The following is a 22,100-nucleotide window of genomic DNA, read 5'->3' as shown; positions in this document are numbered from 1 at the left end:
GACATGAAAAGTAGGTTCGAAAAGGGGAAGAACACCAAACTGTGGTATTAGAATACCATAAATATAGGTCGGTAGCAACTTACCGGTGTTGATTTCCTGATGACACTTATAAAAACATGGCAATGCTGTCAATATTCTCGGAGAAATCCGTATCTTCCACTCCCTAACGCTACACCCAAACCAAACGCTGAAGAGTCAGCTGGATCTGAGACAAAGAGCCACTCTCTCGAGTTTCGATTACTTATGCCCTCTTTCACGAGTTGCCCCTTTACGATAACAACTGCAATATCTCATATTCATTGCCCTTTATCTTTCGGTTCTCATTCACCTAGTTCTATTGCATACGTGATTCTTTTGTCTATTTCAGTACTTTTCCTAATTAACTTTGCAAACGTTAGCATCCATTTAGTTTCACCTAGTTGTTCTCGGGACCAAGAGCCAATTTTAATAACTCATATTATAATGAGTTTTAAATTTTAATTGGTGCGATTTGTGCAAAAATTAAAATACTAAGCACACTGCGCAGAATTTTTTCCATTGTGTTCAGAGTGCAAGCAGTGTTACCAACGACATCATCAGTAGTCAATCTCTTTTGTAAAACGACTCCAAATCTTCGAAAAATAAGATACCACCGTCCCATACAGCCCTAACGCACAATACGGGCTCTTGGTAGCACTCACGTCGGCCCATTTCCAACGCCAGTCTCCGCTATGACTTACTAGCGGCTGCGTTTCTACACAACGTCCTCATTTCCTCATAGCAGCCGAGGCAGTTGTTTTCCTAACTACCAACAAAAATTCAACGTCGATAAATTGCTGCAGTACTATATTTACAGGACTCTGATACTACAGTTTCGTTGGCTCTGAGCACTATGGGACTTAAGTTCTGAGATCATCAGTCCCCTAGAACTTAGAACTACGTAAACCTAATTAACCTAAGGACATCACACACACACCCATGCCCGAGGCAGGATTCGAACCAGCGACCGTAGCAGTCGCGCGGTTCCAGACTGAAGCGCCTAGAACCGCACGGCCACACCTAGAACTGCTCAGCCACCCACTACAGTTTCGTGTTCTTCCGCTTATCCGCCCTATTTTTCAGGTCCATGTCAGTGTGCCCCTCGCTGATGACCCGTGACTACTTCAGATTATTTATGGATCTTTCAACATTCACTGCATCTGATGTTGTCAGGATATGTGCCTTATAGGATGTTGGGAGAACATATTGGTTAAATGACTTAATGTAGTTCACCCTAGAGGGTACTTTTCTATCTCTTTCATAGCAGGCACTATTAATTTTTGCACGTGTTGTAACTGCGACCGGAACGGTCGTGGGGTTGAAGTGACGGAAAGCGCGGCGAGACCCGCTGAGTGGCCCACGAACAACAACACAATGGGAGAAGATGGACACGACCAAGAAGGACAGAACGAACAACAACAATATCGAAACAATGGAGTAACAAGGAAACCTAACAACCATGTCCACTGATACACAGAACAAGGAGTAAGTAAACTGTCTAACGCGAGGCGATGTGTCCAGAGACGTACCCAAGATTAGACTCACTGGCTGAGTTTTTTTTTCCTTTATTGTATTTCAATTACCCATCGGGGCGGGCAGGCAGCAGCATATGAGCTCCTCTTCAGCCGATATACATAAAACAAACAATAGAAGACATTTAAAAATAACAAAGGAGATAACATGGTGAACATAGATATAAAAAAGGGGGAACATTATGGGAGACAACAGACAAAAAAGGAGCGACTGTAAAATGGAGATAAAAACTGTAAAAAAAAGTAGCACACACAGGAAACCACACACTGGGACAATTAAAAGAACACAAGGCACAGTATGACCAGAGCATAAAAGTATCGACGGATGGCGTAGCACATACCAAACACTGACAGTAACACTAAGTACAAGGCCAGCACACAATTAAAATCACACCTCTCGATACACAACATTAAGGAGGCACTCTGACGATGATCAAAACGGAGGATCTGCCAGGCGCAAGGAGATGAGAATGGGGGGCAACAGGGCCAGGTTATAGTTGGAAGGAGGGGTATATGTCATGGCGAAGTTCATCATCCGGGAGGGGGAGGGCTGGCTGAGTAAGAGGCAGGCGCTTAAATACTCTATCGGGAGCGCCGCTATTGGCCGCTGGAACCACGTGTTCCACTGTGGCGTCCTCACTCTAAATGCAGGCCAGGAGGCGCGCGCCGCCACAGCTTATGGCACGATGGTGCAGAGACCTCTAGTGGTCTTCGACGTCCATGACATCTGGCGGGGATTCAAATTCCACGGTGCTCGGTACCAGAGCACATAACGGCTACGTTGTTGTACATTAACCTTAACATGTGATTCATCATCGCGAAACCTGTTGTACCTCAACCTCACAATAAATGAGGATTAACAGCTACAAGCGGACTCTACAATTTTTTATAATTTTTTACCACAAAAATGTTTAAAAGTTTTTTTACTTAATTCTAGGTGTTTCTCTTCCTCTCGTATCATCTGTTGTCCTGCCGATGCAATTTCAAGTACTCTATTCTCGATTATTCTTGCTATATGGCTGCCCAGTTCATCCTTTCCTTCTTTAGTACTTAACACTTTGTTGTACATCCCTCTCAGTTCTTCAGGTTTTTCTTATGTTTCATTCCATGTTACGTTAATCACATACTGGTCCAAAACTTTTCTTAGTATTTGTCTTTCAAATGTTTACAGTTTTTCTTCGTCTCTTTTTCTGAATATTAGTGCTTTAGATCTGTATAATATACCGGTATACATTGATAAAAGCGGATTAGTACTAAGTGATCTCTTGTTTAAGATTTTGATGAAACTTCAAAGTGTTTTGTTCCCCATTACCAGACACAGATCTTTTTCTGTATCCATTCCTTAAAAAGACTTCTTAAATACTTGAAGCGGTCAACTGTCTTGAAAGTGAATCCATCCACAGCCAAAGGTGGATCACTTTGTATTTTCTTACTTACAACTACATATTCTCTTATTCAATAACACATAATCTCTGCGATTTTGCAATAATTTTACACCATTTTTATTAATTTTGTTTTGGAACTAGTATTTAATGTTGTATCATCTGCGGAGGCAAGTCCAGTAATCTTCATCTCCAGCATTTCTGTCCCTTGTGTACTAGTTTTACTAAATTTTCTATCGGCTTTCTCTAACACAAGGTTAAATAAGGTAGGTTGAATGGCGTCTCCTTGTCTCAGTCCAGTGCACATGTTAAAATTTTCAAGGTCTCTTTATCTACATGTAGGGAAGCAGCCTACTCACGCCTTATAAAATTCACATCAGTCTTTCCATTGTGTGCCAGCTAGTCCGCTGTAACTAGCTCTGACGTCATAAATGTTGCGCAATATTTTAAAAATCAAGTAAATAACCTGAACGTTTCTAGCATGTCAGGAGTAATACTAAATCAATATGTGTTGAATATAAGTTCAATAACTTTAACCATTTTCGAAATTTGGGCGTTTTTCTGTAAAAATCAATGGCGCAACAGAAAAGAGCTAGAAACTTAAAAATTTATATTTAGATTCCTTTTGCATAATAATTTAGTAGAAACAGTATTCTGGATCTCACAAATTAAAATTTTAGTTGAAACTCATGATTTTCTGGTTTTTGTCTTAGAAATTAAGGAAGCAAGATAGATTAAGTAGGCGAATAAATAAAGCTAGGATGTTTGAATTTAAGTAGAAGGGAGATCCACTATAATCATAAAAATGTGAGAAGTTTCAACAGAAGAACTATAAAACCATAGCTATAGCGTATCTCCAAAGAGCAAGTTCAGAGCTCGTCTACTGCGTGTAGTGTAATTAAATTAATTCTCGCGCTCAAAATATTTGACTTAGTCACGTCAGACTTTTATTATGATTACTTACTTGTATGCTGATTGCACAATTAAATCGAAAGCTTCATCGGCCATCAGCAAAGGAAGCAATGATTTATTCGACAACTTGAAGTGGTGCATTACTAGCCCGGCGGCTAGTCGGAAGAGCAGATTTGATCAGTCTTTCCCTTAGCCGTCCGCACCGCGGCTTTATATGTAAGAACGCTGCGCGAGAAAGGGGAGGCCCCAGTTCTCTCCAGAAGCTGATTACAGCACCACCTGTGCCGGGAGTCGCATCGCGTCGGTATCGTTGATATAAACAGCATCGGATGGAGTAATAAGTTACTCGGTATACGTGTAACCATGAAATCGTTTCCCAGTGAAGTGTTAATTTTGGGATGACGTTAATGATCTATCTTTAGTTTGCATATGTCGTATTTTTACGTGCCGCCGCAGGACAGACATTCTACCATTATTAGCGTGGCGTTTGATGAGCATTATCATCAAATTATGGCGAGCACTCACTTAAACATTTAATTTAAACAGTTACAGTTGCATCAGCGCATTAGACTCTGAACTGCTCTGGTAGTTGGATTGTGTGGATTCTTTTTGGTCTGTGACTTTCAGAATATAGTGAACATTTTAGAGAGAATGGTTTTTGATTATGAATCCCAGACAATCTCCTAATTCTTCAGAGCTATAAGCTGTAGCTATAAATGTATTTCTCAGATGAAGTGGGCACTAGGTATTCTAATTACAGGCTTAACGTTTTGTTAATCACTTTCTGGTTGCCAATATTATAGTTAGAGATCCAGTATTGAGAACGGCAAACGACAGCATTAAATAAATAATAGAAACATCAACAATTATTCCACCCACCGCCCCACATACACTAATAATAAAATTGTAAAACCGTCGTGCCTATCTCTTTGAACACAAGCTCATTCCCAAAATTACTTGACGAATTTTCATCGGATTTTCAAATGTAACTTGAACGTTCCATGGAGCAACAGGTAGGTCCTATTTCACCAAAGTCGAATCATGGGAAAAAAAGAAATCATAGTTTAAAGTTTTGTCGACGCGACATAGGGAAATTTGAATTGTATCATATTTGAGGCCATGCTTTTATTGAATAATATGTTCTATGTAAAACAATTCAATGTAATGAATACAGTGCTTGTACAATCCTCAATATTTTTTATCCATGTTTCCATACTAATATTATTAAATGCGAAGGTGAGTCAGTCTGTTACGTTTTCAGGCCTAAACAGTTGGACCTACTTCTCTAAAATTTGGTATCTAGATAGCTCGAACCCTGAGGAAGAACAAAGAATTTTTCAGTAAGTATAAAATAGCAAAAGTCGAGCCATAATAAGAGAGTGAAGTAAGGGATAGAAAACCTGTATTTGCGTCACTGAATATAAACAGTTTCAAAAATTATTAAATTTATGGCATAAGGCCCATGTTGCTTGATGCTTAGTTACTCATACTTCAGTAGAATGAGGCTCAGATGAACGCTCCTCGCGATGCCCCTACACGTGCATCGCTTGGCAGTGAAACACAGTGCGTACTGCTGTGTCATGCATTGAGATAATGGACAGGCATGGCTGTAGGGCAGAGGAGGGGGGGGGGGGGGGAGACAGGGGCACATGTCTAATCACTAGCTATAGTGAACAGGCAGACACGTGAGGACAGCTGACATTACTGTTCGTATAACAACTCACCCTCACTCCTCATTACTTAAACACTGGACTCGCATTCGGGAGGACGACGGCTCAATCCCGCGTCCGGCCATCCTGATTTAGGTTTTCCGTGATTTCCCTAAATCGCTCCAGGCAAATGCCGGGATGGCCGACTTCCTTCCCCGTCCTTCCCTAATCCGATGAGACCGATGACCTCGCTGTCTGATCTCCTTCCCCAAACCAACCAACCAACCTCATTACTTAAATGCAAGTAGAACTACAGGTAATAGATAGTGTGACAAAGTCTCATCCATACATATTTTAGCTAATTTTATTATCTTTGAGTGTATCAAATCCTTTATTATATCACTAATACAAAAATTTAATTCCCGAAATCTAAGCTCGGAACTGAGGAGGTTATACTTATAGCCATTGACAGTGCAACACCAAAAAGGTGTACTATTCCAACCAGAGGTGTTATTGATGTCGAACCATGTAGCACCTGGGTGCTGGTACCATATGACGATGACATACACAATCCAGCAAATTTCGTTCTCCTCGAAACCTCTACACATGGACACGCCACCATGATGCTATGTGCTGAATGGGGACTCTGAAAAAGCAATCCTATGTCCCGTGTTCTTGTTAAAGGCATTGATTCCAGTCCGCCACCCTTTGCTGCCATGTAGGAAGGCACTGTGATGGTTACTGCTGACAAATAGCGGTGTTTCATACATCGTCTCACTGTTCATGTGGATGCTTTTTTTGTCGAAAACATGCCCATTTCCCGACTCGAAATACACGACCTGGTTGTCTGACCCTGCGCAGCTGAGCTAACAGTATGTCTCTTCTCTCAGACGCTAGTCGTATGTGGCTGTTGAGGGCATACTTTGCGTGTTGTCCTCCTGGACCCAACGATTGCTTATTCGGAAGACAGACGTGGGATCCCGACCAACACAGTAAGCAATTTCGTGTGACCATAAACCGCAGTTTCCGAAGGCCACAATTTTACATTTGTCGAATTTCAGCAATTGCTGATAGCTGATTTTTCCTTGTGGCAAGGGATATTACACGATGTCTTCAAAAAACAACCAACATTTTAATGCGATTTTTGAATGAGAAACCCGCTGCATAATATTTCATTATATATGTAATTTATGTGGTTGCATGTGTGGTTGCGCTAAAATCCAACCATTTACATATACAAACATGCAGAACATGTTGTGTCAACCTCACCTTTGTTGCACGCCGAATTCTAATTTTAATGACCAGCACCATATTTCACTCCCACAAAGGCATCGGACTGGAAGCAGCTAAATACGTACTCTTTACTCATATAGTCAGTCTGTCTTCTTGCTCGCCATATTCTTTTACATTTTGGAAAACATTTGCTGGCAGAATCCCTCATGTACCCTCCCTGGTTTCATTTTTCCCTCTGAAGGTGTCATTTTTACTTCTCTCTTCATTCTAACATACATCACTCTATTACGTTTGTCCTGTGTTCTCAACCAGTTATTATAAAAAGTCTTTCTTAGGTTTAATTTTTCTTCAGTGCTTTGAGTTTATCATTTGACTCACGCTTTCTTCCTTCTTCTTGCTGCCCCAATGCTTCAAATGCTGCTTCATGTATCCATTTTCTTAATTCCTTGGTACAGATGCTCCACCATTCTTCTTCTATATGCCTCAGTTTGTTTGACAAGGTCATTCATGTAGAAATTGTTCAGGCTCCAGTTTCAAGCTGCCTAAGCTGTACTTCATAGTATTCACCGTCCTCGTGGTAATACTTGCATCTTTAAGTCTTCTTTGGCTCTTTGTTGCAATTGCCATCTTAATACCTAACAGTAAGTGACATGTGGCACATTGTGCACCCCTGTAGATTCTAACATCATATCTTGTTCATACGAAAGAATTTTACCTTGAATAATGTACTAATGTTTATTATTGACCTGATACTTCCGGAAGGACTCTCCCATGTATAGATGTAGATCTGGTTGTGAGAAAATAAGCCATCTAAAATCTTCAAGGACAGCGACATATATCTGATATTTCTGGAAAGACCCTCCAACGTATACTTGTACATCTGCTTGTCAGGAAAGAAACCATCTACAGTCTTCAAGAAAAAAGTCTCACATATATCCACTAACCCTTCTGCGTTCTCATTTACTGTATCATCTCCATATCCTCCCACTACTACACTGTCGGTGGCCATCCATACTTTTCTTTAAAATGCTCCATTAAAACTATTTCTTTGTGTGTGCTTGTGGTCTCTAGCACACATGTCAATTTTCGTTAAATTCATCTTCAGGGTCATTTGTAGGTGAATAAGACCCGACAATGATAACTTCGTGACCGTATTTTGAGATTTCTGTGGTCATTGTCCTCTCGTCAGTTTCCTGACAGCATTTGACACCTCTTCTGTGTTTCTTATGAATGGCTATTGAAATTCTTCTCTTGGCTCTTTCCTCATTTTTACCTCCACTGTAAAAGTGCTTGTAATCTGCTATATTTTCGTTTCCCTTCACTTGCCCTTTGTTTTACTGAGGACACCATATCTTCCTTCAACCTCACTAGTTTCTGGAATTTTTTTTTCGTTTTGACCAAATTCTACTCATTCCATGTTGTTATAAGCATAGCCATTTACGATATCCATTTTCGTCTCCGCAATGATCCGATCCCGTTACTTTCGCTAGGCTTTTGAGTTAGATCTCGAGCCGAGAAAATATATTTTGACTAATTCTGAGGAGTCGCTCAACGATTCAACCACGACATTGGAGTATTGTGCAGTATTTTGGATCAGGCAGACCGCCTTCCCAGTTCTACCCGCCTGACAAATCAAGAAAAGGAAACATGAGGACGAGATGTAAGGAAGACGGGATGTTGTGAGGCACTCTTCGTCTGGCTCTTCCGCAGAGGCCTGGTCATCCTAGGGAGATCCTGCCAGCAGCTACGCTACCGCCGCTATACCCCCTACCTCACTGAAACATCCAAACGCTCTCGCCCGCATGGATAGTGCTACGGAAAGGCGGTATCTCCTGAGAGGGGAATTTTCCCATGTTTAAAATTAATATTTATACAAAGAGTTCTTAGGGGATGACAAAACATCATCCAAAACTCTCAGAGCGAAACCAGTTGTTCCATTGGTTCAAGAAATGTATGACGCTAGGCATCCTAGACATTAGCGAATAAAGATGCAAATTCGGGAATTTTTAGGATGCTCTCCAACATATATCAGAATGGTGATGGGATCCATTAGAAGCATTCAATTTTCTCCAGTGCCATGTTGTAGGGCAGCCACTTCTAACTCGTATATTATGGGCTGACCAGTTCCGGCTTTAATGTGCACAGAGTCAAGAAGGCTTACTCAACAGAATCATACTTTATTAATGATGCATTTCGCATAGTGCTTCGATGTCAGCACTTTAGGTGCCAGTCGTGGCTAACATATATTAATGATGCATTTCGCATAGTGCTTCGATGTCAGCACTTTAGGTGCCAGTCGTGGCTAACATATACCCATTACATCCCCAGTGGTATGTTGAGATAACAGCAGCTGGCGGCGACAGCATCCTTGTTGACGCAAGTCATCCAGTCAGCTCGTTACCGTACGTACCATGGCACTCTATAAAGCTGTCAGATTGTGTGTATGCTCCTCGTCGAACCCAGGACCTCTGGAGATTGGCTAGTGTCGTGCGATGACACTCACTGGATGGATTCACACTGGCGGCTCCAGTTGAAAGCCTAGAACCATCATGTTTAGTTGGCAGCTCGAAGGTCACCGCCGGTGACAAGTTTTTGGCGCTACTCGATGAGCCTGGAGTAGGTTAGCAGCACATTTGACTATTGTCTTGGATGGAGACCTTATCGGTCAAATGCATGGTGCAGCGTCCGCCCCGTCCGCCTGCGAGTTCGGCAACCAGCTTGACAGAACAGAGATGGGGGATATCTTCATCACAGCGAGTGAAACCAAAGCAGACGCTTACGGTACGACCGAGGTTGCTGCCGGAGACGAAAACACAGCATCGTGTCTCGACCGACGGCCGTGAGGGCCCGCTACCCGAGCACCGCGGATCAACAGCAACGCCAGATGTTGCGATCAACAAGCGGACTGTTTTCCTACGCCACTCACGTGATAGACAATAGTCCCAGAAGATCCATCCGCCAACCGGCCTTATAAGCCGGCACACTGCCGGCCAGAAGGCAGTTCGACACGCCGGCAGGACTTGTAGGGATCTGCCATCCAGACCGCAACACCCACGCGTCTCGTCTGCTGGTAGTCCCTGGCTGTCAGGAGTGATAGTTTCGGAATGTGGCTCGAGAGTGTCGTGTAACGGTGGTCTGGCCTCACTGAACAGTTTTGTGGTAATGCTGCTCTCTATTAGTTTTGTTTGCGTCTTTTCTTTGGTGTACTTTCACGAGTGAGAGACTTACGAGGAAAAAAATACTTTATTTTGTTAGTCTTCTGTTGTATGATCCAAAAGGGGATCCATATTTTGCTTCTTGTTTAAATTGTTTCGCCTACTTTGCCGACATTAGCAATGACCTTGTCTATTTATTTTTCCCAATAAAAACAGATTGACGAATATAGTTAGCTTTTTGCCTCTGCTATCTCACATGCAGCACATGACATTGAGAGAATGCTGTTAAATTCTGAAGTGGGATCATTCATACTGCCTCCGCCTGAGTGTGTTATGAAAAGAGATCGGTTAGTGGAACATAGATAACCTGTGGAAACGGCAGCATTGCTCTTGGGGGGGGGGGCGAAAATAAAAAGATATTTCGAATAAGTGAATATTTTGGTGGGCCACTTGGCAACAGAATCAGGGATTGATTACACTATTATAATAACATACGTTGAGCGTTAAATACCTGAATAAGAGAAACATAATCATGTCTGTGCATTTTTATATTCGCGATATAGTCATACCCGGAACAACACTAAGAGACCATAAGATTTATGGACTTTAAAAAAAATGCAACACTACACAATTAAAAAAGTTGGTTCAGAAATAATAGGAAAACGATGATGTTCCTTCTGCCTCATGCTGCATTCGGCCCATCAGCGTGATCGTAATTTCATTTCCTATTAAATTACAATAGATGACCATTGTGGTTAAATAATTTATACATAACAGTCAAAATGTCCTCTTGATGCTGCCTGTCCGTAATCAGTTACAAGAAAATACATGTTTTCTGATTGGAAAAAATAACAATTCGCATAGTCACTCAATATTTTCACATAAAATATAAAATACAGTTGCGGAACGCAGCAAGTCCGCGTCCGTCTTTCATAGAATACCAACAGTAAAAGGTGAGGCGCCAAAAGCCTCATTTGTCTTGAAACAACAGAATTCTTTTTTATACCATTAATCGATACATGTACTTAGAGATTTACAGGCACCGCGCAAGAACGGCAAAGATAAAGAATAATAGACTCTGTCGGTGCTATGCGATGGTTCATTTCTTTTACTTTACAATTGTTCGATAACTTTAGGCCATCAGTCATTTACTATTGAGCGTATATTAATGTTTGTGAGGCGAAAATTACTAATATTACAAACGCTGCGTCGTTCTCCAACATGTGGCTACCCAGAGAACCACTGATGGCAGATCTCCAAGTTCCACATCAGCATTATTACATATCCTCTGACTGGTTGTGTAGGATTGCCTAAAACTCATGCCGCAAAGGCAAGAAGCTGTAATACTCGGATGCTACACTGTTGTATGAAAGTCTTATATCTAAGCTGTGTAAGCCGTTCTGCACCACTGTGAAGCTGTAATAGAATGAATTCTACTCATTAACCACTTACGAATAGGTTTCATCTATGGTACGAGATTTATCCTAGCACACCACATTTGCTGTGCCTGCGAGGAATCAGTTTGCAGGCTCAGATGTGAGCAGTACCATCTAGAAGCTAGTTTATAATTTAAAACTATTTAGAAAATAAGTCTTTTTCCTAATTTTGACACATTTAATTTTGACATAACCTGTTTCGGCTATGCTATCTTCTGTTCGGCTATTTAAGAACAATATTTCATTCTTCTGTAGCTGATCTGAAGAGTGTACAGCCGAAACTGGGTACCAGTTTTAGCGGTCCATGATCAGTCGATGAAGAACCTGAGACGTAATGTCTAACAGTACAAAGTTCTTTTCACTGACTATCTCATACATAACATTTCCTGTGACCTGTCATACTTCCTTTAAGGAAATACACTGACAGATAACAAAATTACACTCCACCAAAGAATTATCCGAATTCAACGGAAATCGGTAGATGTGATTTACGTGTACAGACATACAACACAATTTTTCTGAATTTATTTCAGGAGACAGCGCCTTACAAACTGAGCAAGTCAATAATGCGTTGGTCCACCTGTGACCCAAATGCAAGCTGTTATTCGACTTGGCAATCATTGGTAGAGTTGTTGGCTTTCTGAGGGTACCGTGCCAAATGTTGTCCAAGTAGCGCGTTAGATCTACAAAATTGCGAACTGGTTGCAGGGTGCTACCCATAAAGTTCCTAATGTTCCTAATCTGGGAAATATCTGGCGACTTTGTTGGGCAAAGTACAGTTTGGGAAGCACGAAGGCAAGCAATAGAAACTCTCTTCATGTTCAGGCGGCAGTTACCTTGTTTTTCGCTGGCCAGAGGGGCTCAGTTCGAAGCAAGACTTGTACTGAAGACAATTGTATTCCAGTCAATGAGATTCCAGGCTGAAAACGTGTCTGGAGATGTCCCACACAGTCGTGGAAACCCAACCTCTCTTTCACCTGCCATATGGCCTGATGACCAAGAATGATGGGCTGTGGTGACATTTCATTTCTCAGTAGGACCCCTTTGGTTGCCATCCGCGACAGCCTCTCGGCACAACAGTACGTCGACGATATTCCACGCCCTGTTATTTTGCCCTTCATTGCAAGCCATCCTGGGTTTGCATTTCACCAAGATGATGTCTCTCTTCCCCGCAAACGGCGAGAGTTTCTGCTGCTCGTCTTCGTGCTTGCCAAACTCTACCTTGGCCAGCAAGGTCACCGGATCTCTCCCCAGTTTAGAACGTTTGGAGCAATAAGGGCAGAGCCATTCAACCAAGTCGGGATTTTGACAATTGGGCCGAATTTGGCACGATTGCCCTCCGGAGGACATCGAACAACTCTGTCAGTCAGTACCAAGCCGATTAACTATTTGCATATTGGCCATAGATGGACTTGCTCAATCTGTGGAGCTCTTTCTCCTTAGGAAATCATCCAATTTTTTCTGAAATTCTATTCATTGTTTGTCTTCACGATGTCTCCTTTTTTATTTTTATTGTTTTTAGAATTTACTATTCATTTTTGTGGTCCAAACATATCAGTTAGGTTCTTTTATTCATAACAAAATTATTTTTTATTGTCTATTTCCTGTTTTCTTTTTCTTCCAGATGAATGATTTCTGTGACGAAGAAATTGGTGATTTGGTTGCTAGCGACGAAAACATTCGTAATGAGGTATGTAGAATCTCGAATAACCATTATACACTACCCAACAAGAAGCTGAAGTACCTAGAAGGCATGATCAGATCATCAGGTCATCAGGTCAATGTATGTTCATACGTGTACACGATTAACATGTATGTAAATGAATACAGTTCCATGCATCAGCGATAAGTAGAATGGCCACCAGTTTGCCTAAGTGCCATTGCTGTTTAGTGTTGTTACCAGGCTTGGAAGGGTATATAAAGTGCATGAACTATGTCAGATGTTGAATGATGACTGTAAAGGACATGCCTTGTGCTCGTCTCGGAGAGCTTTCTCAGCGCCTGATAGAGTTTAAAAGGAATCTCATTATGGTTCTCGATTTCGCCAGCTGGTCGAATCGTGCAAAATCTAGATTTGTTGGGCATTCATATTTGAGAGTGGACCCGTGTTGGACTGCATAGGAACTTGGGGGCAGGCTTAATCGTTGTCAAGAGTCCAGTCGACCAGTTCTGATAGCCATAAGGGAGGATTACACCAAACAATCTGTAGCCCCTTCGCATGTGTGCCTGTCATCTGAGAACAAGCAATGGACTCCCTGCAACATGCTGTGTCATTCTGTACGAATGGTTGGAGAGAGTTGCAGCCGGACTGGGGAATTTCCGTCCCTTTCATAGGCTGCCATTAATACCACAGCACAAACGGCCGCACTTGGAATGGTGCCGTGACAGAGAATTACAGACTGCTGACGAACAGCATTGCATTTAGTTCAGTGATGAGTCGCGATTCTGCTCTGTGCCACATGACCACCATTGGCGAGAATGGTGGCGACCTGGTGGGAGGTCCCATCCCTTCAAAGTTTTGGAGAGGCACAGCGACGTAACACCTGGCGTCATAGTGTGGAGAGACAATCGAGACTTCAGGTGGCGACTGGTATGCGCTGAGAGAGCTCTGACGGCGCTACGGTAAGCCACGCACACCCTGCGTCATCATTTATACCTTGCATGCGACGGTATCGTAGTGACATTTTTCATATAGTGCCCATCCATATATGACACGTATGTCCATGAACTGTCTTGAGTTATGGTGAGGTGACCAGAAAGATGTCCAGACCTGTTGCAAAGAGAACATGTGCAAGATAAGTTCGAACGTCAAAGATATGAAGGACCAGTGACAACAGCTGTGCGCCAGCTTGACTGGGGATGCGACACAGTGGCCCTGTGCCACCCGTCCTCCTCGAATCAGAGCATGTAGCGACGCTAGAGGGGATGTAACGTCACACTGGTAAGTGAGCGCCTACTGCCAAGTTCTCTGCAAATGTTACTGAGATAACATCACATACCCTCCCAACCTGTAAGGTTTCATTGCGTTTGCTTCTCCCCTTCTGAGTGCTTCAACTTTTTCTCATGTGTATGTAGCGATTTCCTGTTGCTCTTAGCTGCACTGGGGACTCCAAGACTCTGAAAGCATAGGAACCAACAGGTCTAGTAAAAACAAGTATATTTTTGAAAACGAGGAGATCTATCGTCCTTCTTTCGTAACGTTCATAGCCGGCCGAGTAACCACATCGTTAAGTTACCATTTCGCTTACTTTCCGAGCTGTTGTCATTTGAATGAAAGGTGATACAGTGTTCGTGACGATTTTTACGGTGTCTAATTGGCAGGAACAACCCTGCAACGTGAAAGTGTTGGTGCAAGTAGGTCAAACATTCACCAAACCTTTGAAGAACGCTTACAGATTTCATGCCCTAGGTCTTGTGAGTTTTTGAGAATGGTTTATTCAACTAAACTATTGTAATCAATCACGTACCAATGACCTTGCTACAGTGGTAACATTGATCCCCTTCGGCTTACCTAACTTAAATGTTGTTGGGCTTGACTAGCTCTTAAGTGGCTGACTGTTCGGGTCTGCGATGCTGCTGGCAAGAGGCATGCACTCAACCATCGCGAGGCCTATTGAGAAGCTACTTGACTGAGAAATAACGACTCTAATCACGAATTCCGACATGGCTCAGACAGTAGTTTGCTGTCCGCATCCCCCTCCGTATCCACATCCATTGTCGCTATAAGCTTGCTCTGACAGAGTTTGAGGCTTTTTCTTCTTTTTTTGGGGGAGAAGGGGGGGAGGGGGGGGTCAATCATACGATTACACTCGACCTCGGCTAATAGTACTCACACTGGTAATGCTGTGAGCCTATCGTCAACTGACATACAATATACGGAAAAGGTTGGAACAGAAATTAGTCCATATCAAGAGATTTTAACACAAGAAGTTAAAGTTCATGGAGCTCCAGAAAGTTTATTCCCTCTTTTATAACAAAAGAGTTGCAGGAAAATCGAAATAACGCTCGAAAGGAACTCCTTGAACAAGGTGACAATGATGAAAAACGCAACTGATCATCGCAGCATATGAGTGAGTGTTCATCTACATCTACGAGGATACTTTGCGAATCACACTGAAGTACGTGGTAGACGGTTCATCAAAACACCTTCAAAATTACACTACTGGCCATTAAAATTGCTACACCACGAGGAAATGCAGATGACAAACGGGTATTCATTGGACAAATACATAATACTAGAACCGACATGTGATTGCATTTTCACTCAATCTGGGTACATAGATACTGAGAAATTAGTACCCAGATCAACCACCTCTGGCCGTAATAACGGCTTTGATAAGCCTGGACATTGAGTCAAACAGAGCTTGGATGGTGTGTACAGGAACACGTGCCCATGCAGCTTCAACACGATACCACAGTTCATCAAGAGTAGTGACTGGCGTATTGTGACGAGCCAGTTGCTCGGCCACCGTCGACCAGACGTTTTCAGTTGGTGAGAGATCTGGAGAATGTGCTGGCCAGGATCGCAGTCGAACATTTTCTGTATCCAGAAAGGCCCGTACAGGACCTGCAACATGCGGTGTAGGGTTTCGCAGAGATGAAATGAAGGATAGAGCCACAGGTCGTAACACATCTGAAATGTAACGTCCACCGTTCAAAGTGAAGTTAATGCGAAAAAGAGACGTGTAACCAATGGCACCCCATACCATCACGCCGGGTGGTACGCCAGTATGGCGATGACGAATACGCGCTTCCAATGTGCGTTCACCGCGATGTCGCCAAACACGGATGCGACCATCATGATGCTGTAAACAGAACCTGATATCATCCGAAAAAATGACGTTTTGCCATTCGTGCACCCAGGTTCGTCGTTGATTACACCATCGCAGGCGCTCCTGTCTGTGATGCAGCATCAAAGGTAACCGCAGCCATGGTCTCCGAGCTGATAGTCCATGCTGCTGCAAACGTCGTCCAACTGTTCGTGCAGATGGTTGTAGTCTTGCAAACGTCCCCATCTGGTGACTCAGAGATCGAGACGTTGCTGCACGATGCGTTACAGCCACGCGGATAAGATGCCTGTCATCTCGAGTGCTAGTGATATGAGTCCGTTGTGATCCACCACGGCGTTCCGTATTACCCTCCTGAACCCACCGATTCCATATTCTGCTAACAGGCATTGGATCTCGACCAACGCGAGCAGCAATGTCGCGATACGATAAACCGCAATCGCGATATGCTACAATCCTACCTTTATCAAAGTCGGAAACGTGATGGAACGCATTTCTCCTTCTTACACGAGGCATCACAACAACGTTTCACCAGGCAACGCCGGTCAACTGCTGTTTGTGAATGAGAAATCGGTTGGAAACTTTTCTCATGTCAGCACGTTGTAGGTGTCGCCACCGGCGCCAACCTTGTGAGAATGCTCTGAAAAGCTAAACATTTGCATAGCACAGCATCTTCTTCCTGCCGGTTAAATTTCGCGTCTGTAGCACGTCAGCTTCGTGGTGTAGTAATTTTAAAGGCCTCTCGAAGAGCGAGTGGAAAATACACACACCTATATCTCAGAGGAGAAAGTTGGTGATCGTAATTTCATGAGGGAATCCCGTCGCAACGAGAAACGCCTTGTTTTAAACATTCCCACGCCAAATCTTGGGTCATGTCCTTGACACTCTCCCCGATCACTCGTCAGCACAAAATGTTTTGCCTTCTTTGAACTTTCTCGATATACTCCGTTGGTCCTACCTGTTAAGGAACCCACGTGCAAAATTGCTCCAAAAGAGAACACACATGAGCAGTGTTCAGAGTATCTGTCATAGATCAATTGCGTCTTCTAAGTGTTCTCCCATTAAAGTGCAGCCTTTGGTTCACTTTCCCCACAACATTGGCTATGCGTTCGTTTCAATTATAGTTAGTCGTAATGGTGATTCCTAGGTATGTAGTTGAATTTGCGGCCTTTAGATGTAATTGGTTTATCGTGAGAGCGAGGTTTAACTGATTCCTTTTAGCACTCTCGTTGCTGACCTCACACTTTTCATTATTTGGGCTCAGCTGCCAATTTTCGCACCATTCAGATATCTTTTTTAAATCATTTTGCAATTTGTTTTGATCTTCTGATGACTTTATTAGGCGTTAAACGATAGCATCATCTATAAACAACCTAAGACTGCTGATCAGATTGTCTCCTAAATCGTTTATATAGAGAAGGAACAGCAGAGAGTTTATAACACTACCTTTCAGAACTCCAGAAATCACTTCCTTTTTTTCGATGACTTTACAAACTGCGACCTCTATGACAGGAAATCACGAATTCATTTGCATAACTGAGACGATATTCCTCAACGTAATTTCATTATAAGCCTTCTGGAAATTTAGAAATACGGAATCGATTGGAAATATCTTGTCGATAACACAACGCTTCGTGTGAGTAAAGAACTAGTTGTGTTCGATGTTTTCTAAATACTTGTTCACTGTGTGTAAATAGACCGTTCTCTTCGAGATAATTCATAGCGTTCGAACACAATATATGTTTCAAAGTCATGACACGGGGCCTATAATTTATTGGATTACTCTTATTGCCTGTCTTTGGATACGGATCTTTTGTCGAGCGAACTCTTGTATATGATTGTTAAGTATGGAGCTAATGCATCAGCATACTCTGAAAGAAACCTAACTGTCCAACAGTCTGGAACGGATGACTTCCTTTGATTTAAGTTGTTTCACTACTCCGAGGATATCTACTTCTAAATTACTAATGTTGGCAGCTGTTCTTGATTTGAATTCTCGAATATCTACTTCGTCTTCTAAGGTGAAGGAATTTCAGAAGGCTGGGTTTAGTAACTCTGCTTTGGCAGCTCTGTCGTCGATAGTATTTCCATTGTAATTGCACAAACAAGACATAGATTGTGTCTTCCCGCTAGCATACTTTAGACACATCTAGAATTTCTTTGGATTTTGTGCCAGGTTTAGGTTTCACCTTTGAAGCTATTATAAGCATCTCGCCTTGAAGTCCGCGCTAAATTTCTAGCTTCTGTACATATCTCCAATCTTGAGGATTTTGTGTCTGTTTAAATTTGGCGTGTTTCTTCGTTCTTTATGCAACAGTATTCTGACCTGTTTTCTGTACCATGGGTGATCAGCTCCGTCGTTCGTTAATTTCTTTGGTATAAATCTCTCAAATGATGTAGACACTATTTCTTTGTATTTAAATCACATCTGGTCTACACTTACATTGTTAATGTGGCAGGAATGGAGATTGTCTCTCCGGAAGGCGTCAAACGAATTTTTATCTGATTTTTTGAATATGTACAGTGTGGTCCACTGATAGTGACCGGGCAAAATACGAGGGTCGGTCAAAAAGTAATGCCTCCCATTTTTTTTTCTACTTAAAAAAATTAAGTTAAGTGAAAAATTTGAATTTGGCGCCATTCCTCAAACCTTCTTCTGCAATCCACTGCAGTAGTAACTTTCAGTGTCAACAGGTGGCAGCACAGCAGAAATTTGTAAGATGGCCGACATCGATGTTCGTTTGAGACAGCGTTGTGTGATTGAATTCTTGAATGCAGAAGGTGAAACGCCCATACGCATTCATGAAAGACTGAAGAAGGTGTATGGTGTTGTGACAGTGGATGTCAGCACTGTTAGACGATGGGTTCGTCGTTGTAAGGAAGCTGAAGGGCAAACACCGTTGACTGACGAAAAGCGGAGCGGCAGGCCGGTGAGTGCAGTGACTCCACACAACATTCAGCAAGTTGATGACATCATTCGTGGTGACCGTCGGGTGACTGCAGATGAAGTGTGTCGCATTATTTCTCTTAGTAACGGCAGTGTGATCACGATTATTAGACAATTGGGGTACTCAAAAGTTTGTGCACGGTGGGTTCCAAGAATGTTAACCGATCAGAATAAAGAGGCAAGGAAAACAATAGCCTCCCAACACTTGCAGCGCTTCCGTTTGGAGGGAGATGAGTTTCTGAAAAAAATTGTGACCGGGGACGAAACATGAGTGCATTTTTTTGAACCCGAATCAAAGAGGCAGTCAATGGAGTGGCATCACACAAGCTCGCCGAGGAAGAAAAAATTCAAAACTGTGCGATCGGCAGGGAAAGTTATGGCAACAGTTTTCTGGGATACAGAGGGTGTGATTCTGGATGATTTTTTGGAGAAGGGATGCACAATAAATTCTGTTCAATACGTCACAACCCTCAAAAAACTTAAAGCACGTCTTCAGCGAGTTCGCCCACCAAAATCAATGGCAGATGTTCTTCTTTTGCATGACAATGCCACACACCATTCGTCACACCTCTGACGAGATTGTCAAAATTGGATGGGAAGTTTTGCCTCATCCCCCATACAGCCCTGACCTGGCACCATCAGACTTCCATCTGTTCGGGCCACTAAAAGAAGCTCATCGTGGGATTCATTTTGAAGATGAGGAGGCCGTCAAAACATCCGTGCGTCAATGGCTTAGGAAGCAGAGCTGTGATTTTTACCATGCTGGGATACATGCCCTTGTTCAAAGATGGACCAAAACTGTAGAGATGGGCGGAGATTACATTGAAAAATGACAAAATGATCCTCAATGTTGTGGTTTTCAACCTATGTAATTGGATTTAAATTTCCTGACAATTAAACGTAGAAAAAAATAGGAGGCATTACTTTTTGACTGACCCTCGTATGTATATATATATATATATATATATATATATATATATATATATATATCGATTATTTTTGGAGGATTTGGGAATACGGTATTCTGACTCGCTACGACAGTCCTGTGTACACTAATTCCTGTATCTGTTTTGAAGCTTGTTATTAGCTAAGGATTACTTGTTGCTAAGAGGTCATATGTGTTTTCAGAACTGTTTACTATTCGAGTGGGATGATGAACTAAGTGCTCGAAATAATTTTCAGATTATCCGTGTAGCACAATTTCGGATGATGTTTTATGTGTACCTCCGGATTTCTCGTCAACATATCGAGGGTAAATTGAAGTCCTCACCAACTATAACTGTATGAGTGGTTAACGCGTTTGAAATTAGATTCAAGTTTACTTTGAACCTTTCAGCAACTGTATCTTCTAAGTTGGGAGGTCGATAAAAGGATTCAATTATTATTTTATTCTGTTTGTTAAGTATGACCTTTACCCATACAAACGTATTGTAACTAGCTACTTTGATTCCGTATAAGAAAAACTGATTCTTACAGCAACAATCACGCCATCGCCAACTATATTTAGCCTAAACTTTCTGGTCACCGATAGGTCTCTCGCAATAATTTATCTAAACTTATCTCCGGCTTTAGCCACCTTTCAGTTCCTATAAAGATTTTAGAATGAGTGCCTTCTATTAGCGCTTGGAGCTCTGATACTTTCCCAACGTAGGTAGGGCAATTTGCAACTACTATAAAGATGTTCCCTAGATCTACGTTCTTCCTGTGTTCAACCTGCACACTTTTAGACTGAAGCCTATTCTGTGTATCCCCGAGACCGTCTAATAAAAAACAGACGCCCATTTCACGCAAAACAGGCTCCGCTGCCGGTGTTGGGCGTATGGCTATAGTAATCAGATAAATGTCTAGTCACCACAATGGATTTGCAAAGGATTTTCACCTTCATGACTGCCTCAATCCAGTGACGAAGTACAGCTTTTTCTGCGTCGTGGAATTGTGCAATAGAATCGTTGCCTCTAGGTCACCAGTTGACAATCATCATTAGGTAAATCAACGCAACCGGTTCCAAAGATAAAGAGTGGGTTGTTCGCGCGTGTCTACGGGCGAAATCGAGAACAACTTCCTCTGTAAAAAGAATGCAGTGTCTGTACCACAGAATTATTGTAATGAACCTGTGGGCAGAGACCTGGCCGTTCGCCCCCGCCCCCACCCCTCCTTCGCCGTCCCGGAGACCCTAACCGCCCCTGAAGGATGCAGGCAAGAACAAGGGAACCCCTCTCCGTTCTGAGACATCCAGCCTATCGTGTTTAGCCAGAGAAGAATGGAAGGGACGCAGAGTCAAAATTCGTCCAGAACTGGAGGTAAGAAGTTCACAGTGTCCCAGACGGGGGACCATTGCATTCCTCTAGAGGACGTGAGAGCCTAATGTGAAATGACGATATGCAGTTTGCTAATGATGTTCAGAGTGTGCTCTGCAGGAGATGCGTTGCTCGTCGTGTTAGTGCTATGATTACCATTAGACGCCAACACTGGCACTGCGACGTGGGAGGAACTCAGACCCCAAGGACCAAGCACATGCAACGTGAATGGCACACGTTACTGTAATCTGCTTCCCCAACGTGGAATTCCTGCTCTACAGGGGAGAGGTGTTTGGACTCAATTGTTTTATGCACGATGGAGCTCCACCTCACATTGCTCGTGTTGTCACTCGGTTACTCCATAACACATTTGGAGAAAACCGAATCATTGGCCGGTTGTTCCAAATTTCAACCCATGTGATGTGGGCTGTGGGGTTGCCTGAAGGAAAGGATATATCAGCGGGACACTAACACACTTTTGAGGTTGAAGATAACGAGGGAGGCAGCCAGCATCCCAGTCGAGGTGTGTCGAGCAGCTGTAGAGCAATTTCTAGTGCGCTTTCAGGTCCTCTTGGATGAGTGAGATAATTAACCGTCACGTAGACATGGTACCCAACAGACAAATGTTACCCTGTTGAAACAAATTTTAGTGTCGTCGTTTAATATACACTCCTGGAAACAGAAAAAAGAACACATTGACACCGGTGTGTCAGACCCACCATACTTGCTCCGGACACTGCGAGAGGGCTGTA

At 42.7% G+C, this 22,100-nt stretch overlaps 1 protein-coding gene across 1 annotated transcript in view; it reads left to right on the top strand.

Annotated features, from left to right (window-relative positions):
* Nucleotides 1-22,100, top strand: part of LOC126267878 (gustatory and odorant receptor 63a-like) — a 127,820-nt gene that overhangs the window by 83,428 nt on the left and 22,292 nt on the right. Inside the window, exon 5 of the mRNA XM_049973188.1 lies at nt 12,942-13,007. Within this exon, the coding sequence (XP_049829145.1) occupies nt 12,942-13,007 (66 nt within the window). The remainder of the gene's footprint in view (nt 1-12,941; nt 13,008-22,100) is intronic.

This window comes from Schistocerca gregaria, chromosome 4, assembly GCF_023897955.1.
Source record: "Schistocerca gregaria isolate iqSchGreg1 chromosome 4, iqSchGreg1.2, whole genome shotgun sequence".
NCBI classification, from domain to species: Eukaryota; Metazoa; Arthropoda; class Insecta; order Orthoptera; family Acrididae; genus Schistocerca; species Schistocerca gregaria.
This window is presented reverse-complemented; position numbering and strand designations above follow the sequence as displayed.